The 15,260-nt window shown below is 43.5% G+C and overlaps 1 protein-coding gene across 1 annotated transcript in view; it reads left to right on the plus strand.

The window, feature by feature from the left end:
* Nucleotides 1-549: 549 nt before the first annotated feature.
* RFWD3 (ring finger and WD repeat domain 3) overlaps nt 550-15,260 on the plus strand; it is a 48,129-nt gene continuing 33,418 nt past the window's right edge. The window contains exons 1-2 of the mRNA XM_059151993.1: nt 550-681; nt 6,335-6,860. Coding sequence (XP_059007976.1) covers nt 6,337-6,860 — 524 coding nt within the window. The 5' untranslated portion in view covers nt 550-681; nt 6,335-6,336. The remainder of the gene's footprint in view (nt 682-6,334; nt 6,861-15,260) is intronic.

Consider the following 15,260-nt stretch of genomic DNA (forward strand, 5'->3'; position numbering starts at 1 on the left):
TTGACAGCTGAGTAAATAAAATGTTGGCAATGCGCCATCTCTGCCTGAGGTTTAGATTTCCTAGGTTTCCCTCCAAAAGTGAGATGTCGACTTTCAGTGAGATTCTTCAAAAATGTTTGCTGTCAAGTAATGGGACGATAGTTATAGTAGTAGCAGGCAATTTATTGCAATAGTATAGGATTGAAGAGATGTTGTAGGCAAGTTCTTTTGAGGTTCTTCAACCTCAGCAGAGGATGTACAGGAACGCAACTGTCCCACGCCTCAGGCTCCCGAATGATCCGAGAGATCGTTTTCGTGCAACTTTCTCCCGCCAGAAAGTTCAAATAAAGAGCGGTGAAACGCTGGTTCTGTTTTTCTCCTTGTGGGCTGGACACGAGGTGACTGGCGAAGGTTTTTACCAATTGTACGAGGCCTCCTTGCGTGGTCCCGCCCAGTCCGTGTACGAAGGATCAGCCAATGAGAGAGCCGCTTTTTCAATCAGGGCGACCAAAAGAAGAAGAAGCCAGGGTACTGGCCGCCGTCTAAGACCGCTGACCAATAGGAGCAGGCCGCGCCCGCAACTCAGGCGGGCCACTTGAGCTGCTCAGGAAGTGGCTGTTGGCCCGCGTCTGTGGGAGTTCTTCCAGAAAACGGCCGCGAGCGTGGCGACTTTGCGAGCTCACGGCGTCCTCCCGGCCCCAGGTAAGGCGGGCGCTTCCTCTGCGCAGGCCTTGGGTCTCTGGCTTGGGGATAACTAACTTCCCCGGCTTGATCCCTTGCTGCGGGGCCTGGAGACACCCCACAAGGGGAGTTGCGGGCGGGCACGGAATCCGGCCGCCTGAGGAGGTTTGACCGCACCGGGTTGCCCCAACGTCCGGCCTGAGGCGCCCGAACCCGGGCTCTTTCGGGCTTGCTGGGCGCCGGCGGCAGAGGTGGGGGCGAGGGGCGGGGGCGAAGGCCGTAGCCGAGTTCGCGGGAGGCGACTCTCCGGAGAGCCGAGCTTCCAGCTCTTCAAGTGCAAATAGTAGTGCCCTCCCGCTGAGCGCCATCGCGGAGGAACCTAATGTTTACGTTCGTAACCGGCTTTATCTAGCAGCGGCCCTGTGACGTAAATACTTGGTTATCCCGGTTTTGGAAGGGAACCGGTTGCACCGAGAGGGGATTTGAACCGACATCGGCTCGACTCGGTGCTGCGGCCCCTTATCCTGGTGATTGGCGGCCGTCGTCCCGCCTGGTGCGGACCTTAATCTAAGTAGCAAAGCTTGGAAAGAGGACAAGGGGGAGGTTAACGTTTGAGGCGCCCACTCTGGTGTCACACGGAGAAGATAGCGTTTGTATGGCACGCCGAGGCCAAGGACAAGGCTGCTCCAGACTTGGGGTGCGCAGCCAACAGTCTTTTTTTTGTTTGTTTTGTTTTTTAAAAGCTCGGATCACTCCTGGCTAACCCAGGGGTTGGAGGATATGTATTTCCCCGCGTGGGTCCGAAAGCTCCTCTCTAGACCGCGCTGTTGCACAGAACTAACTTTCTGCCACGATGAAAATGTTCTCTCTCTCCCGGATCTCTGTCTTTATCCGGTGTTGTTATGTTCCTAGATGTTGGGGGGTGGTTGGTTGGCGGGTTGTTTTGGTTTTGGCTTCTTTTCTGGGTGTATGATGGATAATTCTGTAGGTACTCAAGCATCTGCTGTGCACTTGTTGCTGTGGAGGATGCCGAGAGGATTCGGTAGCATTTGGCTGTCTGCCTTATTGTTCTAATCAGAACTGACCCATGACGGGAAGAAATTTCCTTTCTAGTATTTAACCATAGGAAAAGTACAGAGAATGATTTAAAACAGAGAGAGACCTATGCACTCACCGTCTAGAACTAACAAATCTTGGCCTTGACTTTTTGCTATAATTATAATTGCATCTTTAAAAAAAAAAAAGAAATAAAAGTGTGTGTGTGTGTGTGTGTGTGTGTGTGTGTGTGTTTCAAGCCCCACATGGATCTGAACTCTTCCTACAAAAATTTGGTATTTTTCATGCCCGCGCTTGTTTCGTACTATTATTGTATGATTTAGAAGTTCACATAGTAACAGGGTTTTACATGTTAAGTGTCCTGAAAATGGAATTATAGTGGATTCCTTTATTACCTGCTTTTTTCTGTTTGATATAATTTTGAAGAAAGTTTACTGTGTTGGGAGTTCTTAATGGGAAGTGAGCTTATGGTGAAGTCTTTTTTTTTTACTTTCTTCTCCACTTTCTTGAGTTCTCTTTCTGGTAGTTCAGTTAAATATCCTGGATTGACATTTTAATTTTATTATTGTCCTTTTTTTTTTCTAAAGATTTTTATTTGACAGACAGAGATCACAAGTAGGCAGAGAGGCATGCAGAGAGAAAGAAGAGGAAGCAGGTTCCCTGAGGAGCAGAGAACCCGATGTGGGGCTCGATCCCAGGACCCTGAGATCATGACCCGAGCTGAAGGCAGAGGCTTTAACCCACTGAGCCACCCAGGCGCCCCTGTTATTGTCATTTTTGACTGTCTTTTAGTTCTGTTTTCTAGAAGAGTTTCTCGACTTTATCTTCTATTTATTTATTTGATAGTGTGAGTGTTCGAATGTGCGCGTGTGAGTGCACACACGGGGGCAGCAGCAGGCAGAGGGAAAGGGAGAAGCAGACTCCCCTAGATCATGACCAGAGCCGAAGGCAGATGCTAAACTGACAGAGCCACCCCGGCGCCCCTCTTCCAATCCTTTTATTAAATATTTTATTTTGGCTATCATTTTTCATTTCCAAGAGCTTTCTTGTTTTCTAATTTGTCCTTTTAATCCCCCATAGCCCCCCCTAGCATTCTTTTCCTATAAGTTTGAGGGAGTTTGTGGGGGCTTGTTTTTTGTTGTTGTTGTTTTGTTTGTTTTCAGTTTTTCTTGCATTGTTTTCCCTTCTTCCCTTCTAGTTGCTTCTGCTTGTCTGCTTTGGTCTCTCTCTCATGCTGGAGGGTTTGCTCAAGTGTCAGTTGATTCTTGGCTATTTGTTGTTGTTGTTTTTTTTTTTTTTTAATTTATTTTTATTTATTTGTCAGAGAGAGAGAGAGCGCACAGACAGAGTGGCAGGCAGAGGCAGAGGAAGAAGCAGGCTCCCCGCTGAGCATGGAGCCCGATGTGGGACTCCATCCCGGGACACCGGGATCATGACCCGAGCTGAAGGCAGCCGCCTAACCAACTGAGCCACCCAGGCGTCCCTGGCTATTTGTTTTTAAGGAGTACCCCTCTTTCCCCCAGAAAGCAGGTTGGAACCTATGTATGAGTGACTGAACCATATCAACCAATTGGCTTTTACTGTTAATTAGATTGGACAGAGACTCCCGCCATTTTATTGAGGATTTACAACATCAGTATTTATAGATCTTTTATTCTTGAGCTGGTTTTCTCTAGTAAACAGTCCTCTGATCTCCTGCCTTGGGTAGAGAATGTGTATAAACCGGAATATTGTGTCCTGGATTTGTGCAGAGGAAAAAGCTGGGGAGAAGAGGTGGAAGGTCTCACACTGTTCCATGTGTAAACTTGCACTTAACTCCTTATTTCCGCTGCTGTGCTATACCCATGCTGGCGTTGAGCCTGTCTGGCACAAACCACCAGTTTTCTGCAGCATCTGCCGAGGTGGTGTTTGTTTGGCTGGCTTTTGTTTGCCTGAGACAGGCTTTCAACCAGGCCTCTCTTTGAGCGCCATCTTTCAGCTCTGCCCTCTGGTGCCCAGTTTCTGCAGTCCCCTCAGTGGGAATCAGCGTGCTTCTCGGAAGCATATGATCCCCTCTCTGTGCAGCCACTTGGGTTTGATCTTTTTAGCTCTACTAAGAAGCTACCTGTTCCAGTAAAAATTGCCTGTCTCATACCCTGCTTGAATTTGTCTTGTAACTTATCTTCTCTTAAATGCCTTTGGGGATATGTGTCCTGTTCATGGGTTTTCAGGAATGACTAGAGAAAGATAAGTGTGCTTCACCAACCATGTTCATCCGAACTCCCTGTATTGACTTGGCCCACTCCAGTCTGGCCTCCTCACCCATCACTTTGGAGAGACGGCTCTGTTCTAGGCTGTGTGTCATCTCCATGTTGTTAAATGTAGTGTTCACTCTTCTGTACTAGACACACTTGACCATTCCATTCTTGAAACATCCTTCCAAGACCCCTTGCTCTCCCAGGTTTCCACCTCCTTCACAGTCTTTGTTCTGGGTGTTCTTTGTTAACTCTTGGCCTTTTATAATATGTGTTTCAGCTTTGAGTCCTTGACCTACTTTTCTTCTGTCTCTGTTCCGTAAGTAGTTTAATCTTCCCTGTGATTTTAAGTCTCATGTCTTTGCTTGGGGTTCTTAAAGTTGTCTGCTACTTTCCACCTCCTGCTACTACTCTGGCCCAAGCCTCTGACCACTGGTTTACACCCCCACAAGGAGCCTGTGAACTGGTTGGCTTGCTGACAGTCTTGCTTCCCCTGCACTCCATTTCTAACATGCAAGAAACTCCTTCCTGAAGCCTTTCGTGTTAGCGTTCTGCCTCCTCAACCTTGTCCTGTACTTGAGCTCTTCCTCTGCTCATGGTTCTCAGTCGCACCAAACCCATGCTCATCAGGGGACCTCTGTACCGATTTCCTTCTGAAACTCTTCCTTGGCTCTTCATATGGCCGCCGCCTTTTAATCCTCTGTGCCTGGGCTCAATTTTCACTCCTTTTTTTTTTTTTTTTTTTTTCTTTAAAGATTTTATTTATTTGGCAGAGAGGCAGGCTGAGAGAGAGGGAAGCAGGCTCCCCGCTGAGCGGAGAGCCGGATTCGGGGCTTGAGCCCAGGACCTGAGATCATGACCTGAGCTGAAGGCAGAGGCCCAACCCACTGAGCCACCCAGGTGCCCATCTTTCACTCTTTTTGAAAGAGTATCTAAAGTAGTGCTTTCTTTGGGACGCCTGGGTGGCTTAAGTATCTGCTTTCAGCTCAGGTCATGATCCGAGCACCCTGCCCAGCGGGGAGTCTGCTTCTCCCTCTGTGCATGCTCTCTCACTCTTCCTGTCTCTCAAATAAATAAATAAATAAATAAATCTGAAAAATAAAATGGTGCTCCTTTTTTTAAATTGTTTTTAAAGATTATTTATATATTTATTTATTTGACAGAGAGAGAGAGAGAGATCACAAGTAGGCAGAGAGAGGGGAAGCATGCTCCCCCGAGCAGAGAGCCTGATGAGGGGTTCGATCCCAGGACCCTGAGATGATGACCTGAGCCAAAGGCAGAGGCTTAACCCACCGAGCCACCCAGGTGCTCCTAAAATGGTGCTCCTTGACTCCTACTCCCAAGATCAAATATCACAATGTATAATTTCCACATTTATTTGTTTATTTTCTGATATGCTAGAATGCAAAATCTGTTACACAGTTATCCTGTCATTACCTCTGTGGGGTATCTGCTTCTCAGGTGCTTAATAAATACTTCTTGAATGGATTAACATTGTGGAATTAGAGATAAGAAACTATGATGGGGACATGCCAGGTGCTTGATAAATGTCTGTTAAGTGGCCTAACCAGTAGCATTAGAGATGGGAAACAAAAATACCAGAAAGGACAGAGCAAATAAAGTTTGATCAGCCTTTTTTGGAGAAATTAGGTAAATTTCCATTTGGGGTTAGTATTGAGTTAATTCTGCAGGTGTAAAAACGTCCTTTCTTTGTTTATCCTTTGTAACTTGGTGCTGTGCAAGATGAATGTTGTCTGCACCTACTAAAGTCAAGTATAGTATATATTTTGGTAAATACCTGTATTTGGGTCACGACAAAGAACTTCTAGAGGTCTGGGAAATCACTTTCAGACACAAAAAAGATCAATCCCCTTGCTTCATAGATCTTTCTATTTTAGAAGATAGTACTATGATCGCAGGCCATCATGTTTTCAAAGTACAAACTGGAAAACTAGTTTTAAGTACTATTATGGAGAAAAAAGTTACTGATTACCAAACAGTTCTGACTTAAAGAGAAGATTTTAGTTACTTATTTTAAGATTCTCAGGGTTTGTTTTTTTTTTTTAAGATTTTATTTATTTATTTGACAGGCAGAGATCACAAGTAGGCAGAGAGGAAGGCAGAGAGAGAGAGAGAGAGGAGGAAGCAGGCTCCCCGCAGAGCAGAGAGCCCGATGTGGGGCTCGATCCCAGGACCCTGGGATCACGACCCAAGCCAAAGGCAGAGGCTTTAACCCACTGAGCCACCCAGGTGCCCCAAGATTCTCAGTTTTGCCAAAAATGATCTTAAACAGAAGTTCTGGAAGACTTAGATATGATTGTATCAGCTATTGGCATGTTCTACCTATTTTTATTGATAAATTTTTACAACTCTTACTTCTCCAGAGATGGCTCAGGAAGCAATGGAATATCATCTTGATGGGCAATTAGAGCTTCACGTAGCAGAACAGCCTGTTCCTGCTGAAGTAGTCAGCGGCCAAGGGGGGCCACCCCTGCTCCAGCCTCTACCTACCCAAGTGGCCAGCAGCCAAAGGGAGCCACCCCTGCACCAGCCTGCTCCTGATGGAGGGACCAGCAGCCAAGTGGGACTGCCCCTGCTTCCACCTGCTACACAGATGTCTGTTGACCTGACAGAGGAAGTAGAGCTGTTGGGAGAAGATCGTGTAGGGAACGTTAATCCGGGGGCTTCAGAGGAACATAGACAGCAATCTCGTGTTAACCACCCCATCCCGGTGTCATCATTGGATTCAATGAACAGCTTCATCAGTGGGCTGCAGAGACTTCATGGCATGCTGGAATTCCTGAGACCCCCTTCAGACCACAGTGTGGGACCAGTGAGATCAAGGAGGAGTAGGGGTTCTGCCTCACGCAGGTCAAGAACCGCAGGGTCTCAGAGGACAGACAGTGCCAGGTAAGAATATGTTAAAATCTTGGGGTTGGTGCCAGGTGGGGAATTATGAACCGTGGTTATGCCCTTAATGCTGCTGAGGCTTGGCAGTATGACTTTTGGCAAGTCGGGTAGCCTTTCTGCACCCCTAATTCCTCACAAGTCAGATGAAAATAAAAGTGCTTGTCTTGGGCGCCTGGGTGGCTCAGTGGTTAGGCCGCTGCCTTCGGCTCAGGTCATGATCTCAGGGTCCTGGGATCGAGTCCCGCATCGGGCTCTCTGCTCAGCAGGGAGCCTGCTTCCTCCTCTCTCTCTCTCTGCCTGCCTCTCTGCCTACTTGTGATTTCTCTCTGTCAAATAAATAAATAAATAAATCTTTAAAAAAAAAAAGTGCTTGTCTTACTTACTTCAGAGTCACTGAAGGAGTACGTTACACTGATGTGCCTTGAAAACTAGGTGGTAGTTTGTTGGCAGTGGTTTATGTAGGGGCTGGCTCTTCTTTAAATCATTTGCATATCAAAAAAGTATATATATTTTTTAACTTAAAAGTCCATACTCCATGTACACAGTATCCATCATTAATTGGTACCCCATGTAATGGTGCGGTAGACTTTTGGAAGACAAGCAGACTGGATTTAGAGAAGCCTTGTGAAAAGTAAAATGTGAATTAACTTAGAGCTTATCTGACTCTGGGTCAGATAATGGTTAAACATTCCACCCCTCCTCACCTGAGAATGTGTTGCAGAGTTGAAAATAATTTTCTTTCATAGTTTTTCATTTGAACTTGCCTTTTGAAGAGCTTAGCTGTCAAGCCTTGACAAGATTACAATGAAAAATAACCACCAGTTATGCCTTGCCTGATTTTTAACTTCCTCCTGCTTTATTTGAAATATTTTATTTCACATTGGCCTTCTAAATGTTTTCATAATGTCTAAACAGATTGAATACATCATCTTCATTTTATATATGAAGGAAAGTTGGATCCTAAGAAAGGGTTTTGTTCAGGATCTCATAGCTATAGCAGGGGACAAGGTTGAGTTGGTAGTGAAGTCTGGATCTGACTCATTTCTATCCAGGCAGATAGAGGAAGCTTCAGTCACATCCATTTGTTTCCTTACCTTTATGAAAATAATGAGATGATAGAAAAAGCCACAGCTAGGCCATCTGTTGACTATATTTTACAAATGAGGAAGCTGATGCAATAATTTGTGTTCTGACTAGGGTAGCTCTGGAATGGGATTCCAGATCCTGGAATTCTGATCCTGGACTCAGCATCCTTTTCCGTGGATTCTGCTGATTACTGTATTGGTGGTGAGGGTGTTGCGGGGGAGGGGGGCTGCTGCTATTCCTGTGGATCTAGTCTCTAGTCTGGCCATTTCTGGATGTGACCCGTCAGGGATGATGTGCTTAGTTTTGTGTTGACAAGAGTTTCAGATGCATGTTAACCTTATTTTAAGGTGTCATTCCCTCTGATTATGAAAGCTAAGTAATTTTCATCTGTTTGTGTCGTAGGCGAAGGCAGCTTGTAGTGCAGTTTGGGAACCCTTTTTCATAGTCTGTGGACTGAGTTGAAAGTGATGACCCCAGGAACTGGCCAACTGCCAGGAGACTTCATAGTATTCCTCAGCCTTGGTTGTTCATATACTTATTCGGGGGAGGGCAGTTGAGGCAGATTTGATTGCTTTTCGTGGGAGACTCTTGTGTTAACCCAACTCACAGGAGAGTAACACTTAAAAACCAGATGCCAGTTTACAGAGAGAAATAGAAATGCCGCAGAGGGGTATCTGGGTGGCTCAGTGGTTTAGGCCTCTCCCTTCGGCCCAAGTCATGAATCTCAGGGTCCTGGGATCAAGCCCCATGTCGGGCTCTCTGCTCCTCCTCTCTCTCTCTCTCTCTGCCTGCCTCAGGGCCTCTACTTGTGATCTCTGTCAAGTGAATAAATAAAATCTTTAAAAAAAAAAAAAAAAAAGGAAAGAAATGCCACACAGACCAAAGTTTCTTGCCAGCACAGTCAGCATGACTCTCCTAAAAGAAATTAACACACAGAAGCTATACTCTAAACAGAAAACTGCTAGATATATGTAGAATCTGTGCTCAGGGACTGTTACGGAATATAGATGGGAAAGGATTTCAACTGAGCTCTTTGATAATTGTGTTTGTTTCTACAAAGGGAATAAACCTAAAGAGCCAGGGATTGTGCAATTTAGTGGAGAAAGCATGGATTCTGGACACAAATAAATGTGGTATTTAAAACTTTTTCCCCCCGATGGTGCCTGGGTGGCTTAGTGGGTTAAGCCTCTGCCTTCGGTTCTGGTCATGATCTCAGGGTCCTGGGATCAAGCCCCACATCGGGCCCTCTGCTCGGCAAGGAGCCTGCTTCCCCCTCTCTCTCTGCCTGCCTCTCTGCCTACTTGTGATCTCTGTGTCAAATAAATAAATAAAATCTTTAAAAAGAAAAAAAACCTTTTCCTCCTAAATACTGTTGGAAGCAAATTCCACACTAAATTCACATAAAAATAGGAGCTTTTCTAGGACAGATTGCTTATTATACCTTCTGAATTTCTTTTCTTTTCTTTTTTTTCTTTTTTTTTTGGTGAGATTTTATTTATTTATTTGTCAGAGAGAGAAAGCACAGGCAGGCAGAGTGGCAGGCAGAGGCAGAGAGAGAAGCAGGCTCCCTGGTAAGCAAGGAGCCCGATGTGGGACTCCATTCCAGGACCCCGGCATCATAACCCGAGCTGAAGGCAGAGGCTTAACTGACTGAGCCACCCAGGCGTCCCATGTACCTTCTGAATTTCTTAACATGAATTTGTCATTATGGTGTTTGGCATTTACTCACCTGACAGGCTATCTCTGGATCAGGTGTTGAGAGCCTGGGCGAGGATGAGCAGCTTTTGCCTCAGACTCCACTGAGAAGCCAAAGTTGGGGGAAGCTGAGTAATAAGGAATTTCTCCCAACAGGCTTTTCAGCCAAGGTCACAAACTCCTTTCATGTTTCTTTGTTTGAGGCTGCTTGATTCTGGCTGTTAGTGTTGTTACTCGTTCATCAAAAAAAAAATTTTTTTTAAAGATTTTATTTATTTGTTTGACAGAGAGAGAGCACATGTAGAGAAGCAGGCAGAGAGGGAGGGGGAGGGGGAAGCAGGCTCCCAGCTGAGCAGAGAGCCCAATATGGGGCTTTATTCTAGGATTCTGGGATCATGACCTGAGCCCGAAGGCAGAGGCTTAACCCACTGAGTCACCCAGATGCCCCCATCAAATATTTCTAATACTCCGCTGTGTGAGAGACTGAACTTTGCCTTGGAGATACATTGTGAACAGGACAAATCAGGTTCCTGTTCTCATGGAACTTATGGAATCCAGGACTACAGAGGTTAAGCAAAGGTCAAGAGCTTATTACACTGGTATTTAATTCAGAGACCATAAGTGCAGGAAAAGAGGACGATTTCTTGAGTTTCAAGGTTGTACTTCAAAGAGAAACCCCAGCACTGCCGTCTAATGACGGTAGCTCCCCTTTCCTTTGTCCCCATCTGACCTTGGAAATGCCTTTTGCTATATTAAAGCAATGTTAATGAATGGGGTTTTTTGAAAAATCACTTAATTTTTTTACCAGTTTCTATGCAAAATGCTCAATATGCATGTCAGTAGCCAACTATTAGCCTAACTTTAGTGTGGAGTATGGATTTCATTTGATTGAAGTGGTCTTAGGAGATACTGTTCTTCTGTGCCTATTCTCATGGTGGCTGTAGCTGCTGTTAGCACACATTTGCCAAAATTAGTTGGTAAACTTGCTTGTTAGCCTTTTTAAAAAAGAAAACCTGAGTGACATTAAAAATGGCGGAGTGATGGGGCGCCTGGATGGCTCAGTGGGTTAAAGCCTCTGCCTTCGGCCCAGGTCATGATCCCGGGGTCCTGGGATCGAGCCCCGCATGGGGCTCTCTGCTATGCGGGGAGCCTGCTAACTCCTCTCTCTCTCTCTTTGCCTGCCTCTCTGCCTACTTGTGATCTCTGTCTGTCAAATAAATAAATAAAATCTTTAAAAAAAAAAAAAATGGCGGAGTGAGGACCTCTAAAAGAACTGGCAAAATTGATCAGAACTAACTTTCAGGACTGTGGAAATTAAGCACATGCTTAAAACGATTCAGGGAGAGAGTATTTAAAAAACAGCTGAATACCAGAAGAGTAAGTAAGCTTCATGGCATTCCCTGTTCCATATCCTTCTTCGGCTCAGCGTATGGTTTAATCAAGTGCCTGCAGTCACAGTGAAAACCAGTGGCCTGACAGCCACTAGAGGGAGTAGACTGGGATTGGCGCTCCTACAAAGCTTCATTCCCAGAGAATTCTCTTTCTTCTGTTTGGTGGTTTCCTGGGAGAAGCCAAAAGCCTTTGATATGGGGACAAACTAAACTAACTAAAAAGCTTAAAAGGAAAAGCTGAGGAATGAGATCTTCATAGGGGTTTTGAAAAGGTCTGGCATATCCTTGGAAATCTAGAAGGTGACAGATATGCCTAAGGCTGTGTACGGCTGTGCTCATGCCCAGGAAAGACCTAAGAAGGCACTAATTTCTCAACTCTGGCTGACCTTGAGGCTCTGCACAATCAGGAAGAATTGTCACTTACCTGGATGATTCCTGAAGGTGTCCCCCCAACATACACATGTAGTCACACACTCTGCAAAGGCTAGGAGACTTAGAGATCTTGGGCTTTTAAGCAAATCGCTGTCGGGCATGAACTAGCCCCTAAGCTAACCACATAGACTTAATGGCTACATGTAACAAAGAACGCAGATCTCACAGAATCACTTCAGAAAAATCGCTAAACAAAAAGTAACAAGTATAAGAAATAGCAATAACAACAAACCCTGAAAAGGGGAAAAATCTGATTTCCAGAGTTAACTACATTGTAGGATTTGAAATGTCCAGTTTTCAAGAAAAAATTACAAGATGTGGAAAGAAAATATGGCCCACACATAGGAAAAAAAGAAAAAATAGAAACTACATGAAGAAGCCGAGATGTTGGACTTACCAGACAGACTGTAAATCTACTTTTTAAAATATATTCAGAGAACTAAAAGTATAAAACAGTGTGTGGGGTGCCTGGGGTGGCTCAGTGGTTTAAAGCCTCAGCCTTCAGCTCAGGTCATAATCCCAGGGTCCTGGGATCGAGCCCTGCATCAGGCTCTCTGCTCAGCAAGGAGCCTGCTTCCCCCTCTCTCCCTCTGCCTGCCTCTCTGCCTACTTGTGATTTCTCTGTCAAATAAATAAATAAAAGCTTAAAAAAATAAATAAAACAGTGTGTCACCAAATAGACAATTTCAGTAAAGAGATTGAAGTTATAAAAATATGCAAAATAGAAATGGTTGAGTTGACAAGTACAATAAATGAAAAAAATCACTAGAGGGCTCATCAAGTTTGAACAGGCAAAAGAAAGAATTGGTTTTGAAGAGTCAAGAAGCAAAAATGAAGATAGGTGAATTGAGGCTATCTGGTCTAGATAATGGGGAAAAATGAGGAGTAATGAACAGTCTCAGAGACCTGTAGAACATCATCAAGTATATGCCAACATATGCATAATGGAAGTCCTTGCAGGGGAGGGGAGAGAGAGACAGAAAGGATATTTGAAGAAATGACAAAAACTTGCCAAATTTGATGAAAAACATTAATCTACAGGAAGCCTAACAAACTCTAAAAAATAAATTTGAAGAGATCCACAGCTACGTGGATCATAATCATACTGCTAACACCATAGAAAAAGAGAGAATCTTGAAATCAGCAATAAAGAAGTGACTGACTCACCATGTACAAAGGATATTCAATAAAGTTGAGAGCTGATTTATCATCACAAACAGTGGAGGCCAGAATGCAGTTGAATGACCTGTTCAAAGGTTTGTTTTATTGGGGTTTTTTGTTTGTTTGTTTGTTTGTTTAGAGAGAGTGCACATGAAGACAGTATTATTTATACTTTATACATCCAGCATGGAGCCAGATATAGGGCTTGAGATCACAACCTGAGCGAAAATCAAGAGTCAGATGCTTAACTGACTGAGCCACCTAGGCACCCCTGGCCTATTCAGAGTATTAAAAGTAAAAAACTCTTGGGACGCCTGGGTGGCTCAGTTGGTTAAGCAGCTGCCTTCGGCTCAGGTCATGATCCCACCGTCCTGGGATGGAGTCCCACATCGGGCTCCTTGCTCAGCAGGGAGCCTGCTTTTCCCTCTGCCTCTGCCTGCCATTCTGTCTGCCTGTGCTCGCTCTCTCCCCCTCTCTCTCTCTGATAAATAAATAAAATCTTTTTTAAAAAAATAAAATAAAAGTAAAAAACTCAGCTAACAATTCCATGTCAAGCAGAACTATCCCTCAAAAATGAAGGAACAATGAGGCATTCTAGGATTTAAAACAAAACAAAATTTCTTTAGAGGAAACCTGTCCTATAAGAATTACAAAAGAGGGTCCTTCAGGCTAAAATTAAAGAAACACGACCCCCCCCCAAAAAAAAAAACACCAGACATAAATAAATTGAATCCACAAGGAGGAGTAAAGAGCACTAGCAAAGATAATTACATAGGCAAATATAATAGAAAATACACATGTATTTTTTATTATAATTTTTTCTTTCTCATTTAGAAAAAGCAGCATAAAGAAATAACTGTGGGGGGCGCCTGGGTGGCTCAGTGGGTTAAGCCCCTGCCTTCGGCTCAGGTCATGATCCCAGGGTCCTAGGATCGAGCCCCACATAGGGCTCTCTGCTCAGCTGGGAGCCTGCTTCCCTTCTTCTCTCTCTGCCTGCCTCTCTGCCTACTTGTGATCTCTCTCTCTGTCAAATAAATAAATAAAAATCTTAAAAAAAAGAAAGAAAGAACTGTGGGTCTGAGTTAATGGACATAAAATCATCAGCAAAAGTGGGGAGGGAATAGAAGTATAATTCTAAGAAGATGTGGTAAAAAGAAACGAGGGAATTAAAATGGTGCACTTAAAAATAATACAAAAGAAGGCAATAATGGAGAAATAAACATTCTTTTAAAGATTTTTTTTTAAGTAGTCTCTGCACCCTCTTTGAGGTTCCAGCACACAACCCCACGATCAGTAGTCATACTTTACCGACTGAGCCACCCAGGCACCCCTAAACATTTCTATAATGAGAGTTTGGAATAGACCTTCCTATGTGAACAAAAAAGACATAGGCATATGGAAAACAGCAAAACGGTAGATAGAAATCCTGCCTTAAATGCAAATGGTTTAAACACTCTAATCAAAAGCACAGATTTTTTTTTTAATCCAACTGTCTGCATGATACACAATTTAGATTCAAAGACGTTAATAGTTTGAAAGTAAAAGGATGGAATTAAAATAGGCCATGCAGGAGAGCAGGAGTTTCTTAGTAATATCAGACAAAATAGACTTTCAGACAAAGATTATTATAAGAGTCAAAGAAGGACATTTTATAATTACAAAAGGGTTAATCCATGTAAGAAGATATAATAATTATAAACCTATATATATCTGCAGCAGTGCCCCCAAATACATGAAGCAAAAACTGACATAATTGATGAGAGAAACAGACAATTCATCAGTAATAGTAGGAGATAACAGTATCCCATTTTCAACAATGAGGATAACTAGACATAATGTCAGGAACTTGAAAACACTATAAACCTACTAGGCCTAATAGACATCTGAGGAACATTCCACTCAATAGCAGAACATACCTATTTCTCAAGTGCACATGGAACATTTTCCAGGACAGATCATATGTTAGGGCTAACATACAGGTACAGAACAAGGCTCATTAAATTTAAAGTATTGAAATCATGTGAAGTATGTTCTCGACTTAAGTAACAGAAAGAATTTGGGGAAATTCACAAGTCACAACTCCTAAATAACCAGTAGACCAGAGAAGAAATCCCAAGAAAAATTAGAAAATGCTTTGAGATGAATGAAAAGGAAAACATACCAAAACTTATAGGATGCAGCTAAAACAGTGCTTAAAGGGAAATTAATAGTTGTTCAACACCACACTAAAAAAGAAAGTAGCGACACCTGGCTGGCTCAGTCAGTAGAGCACCTGACTCTTGATCTCAGGGTCATGAGTTTGAGCCCCTCACTGGGTGTAGAGATGACATTTAAAAAAAAAAAAAAAACAACAAACTTTTAAATAGAAGAAGAAAGTACTCAAATCAGTAACCTAGCTTAAGGAACTAGAAAAATGAAAAAAGTCCCAAAATTCAAAGCAAGCGGAAAGAAGGAAATAATGACCGTTAGAGCAGAAATAAATAGAACCTAGAAAAGCAAGAGAGAAAACCAACTAATCCAAAAGTTGATTTTTCTGAAAAATCAACGAAATTGATAAACTTCTAAGTAGACTGACCAAGATATAGAGAGAAGACTCAAATTAATAAAATCAGGAATGGGGGCGCCTGGGTGGTTC

This window comes from Mustela lutreola, chromosome 16 (genome assembly GCF_030435805.1).
Source record: "Mustela lutreola isolate mMusLut2 chromosome 16, mMusLut2.pri, whole genome shotgun sequence".
Taxonomy (NCBI): Eukaryota; Metazoa; Chordata; class Mammalia; order Carnivora; family Mustelidae; genus Mustela; species Mustela lutreola.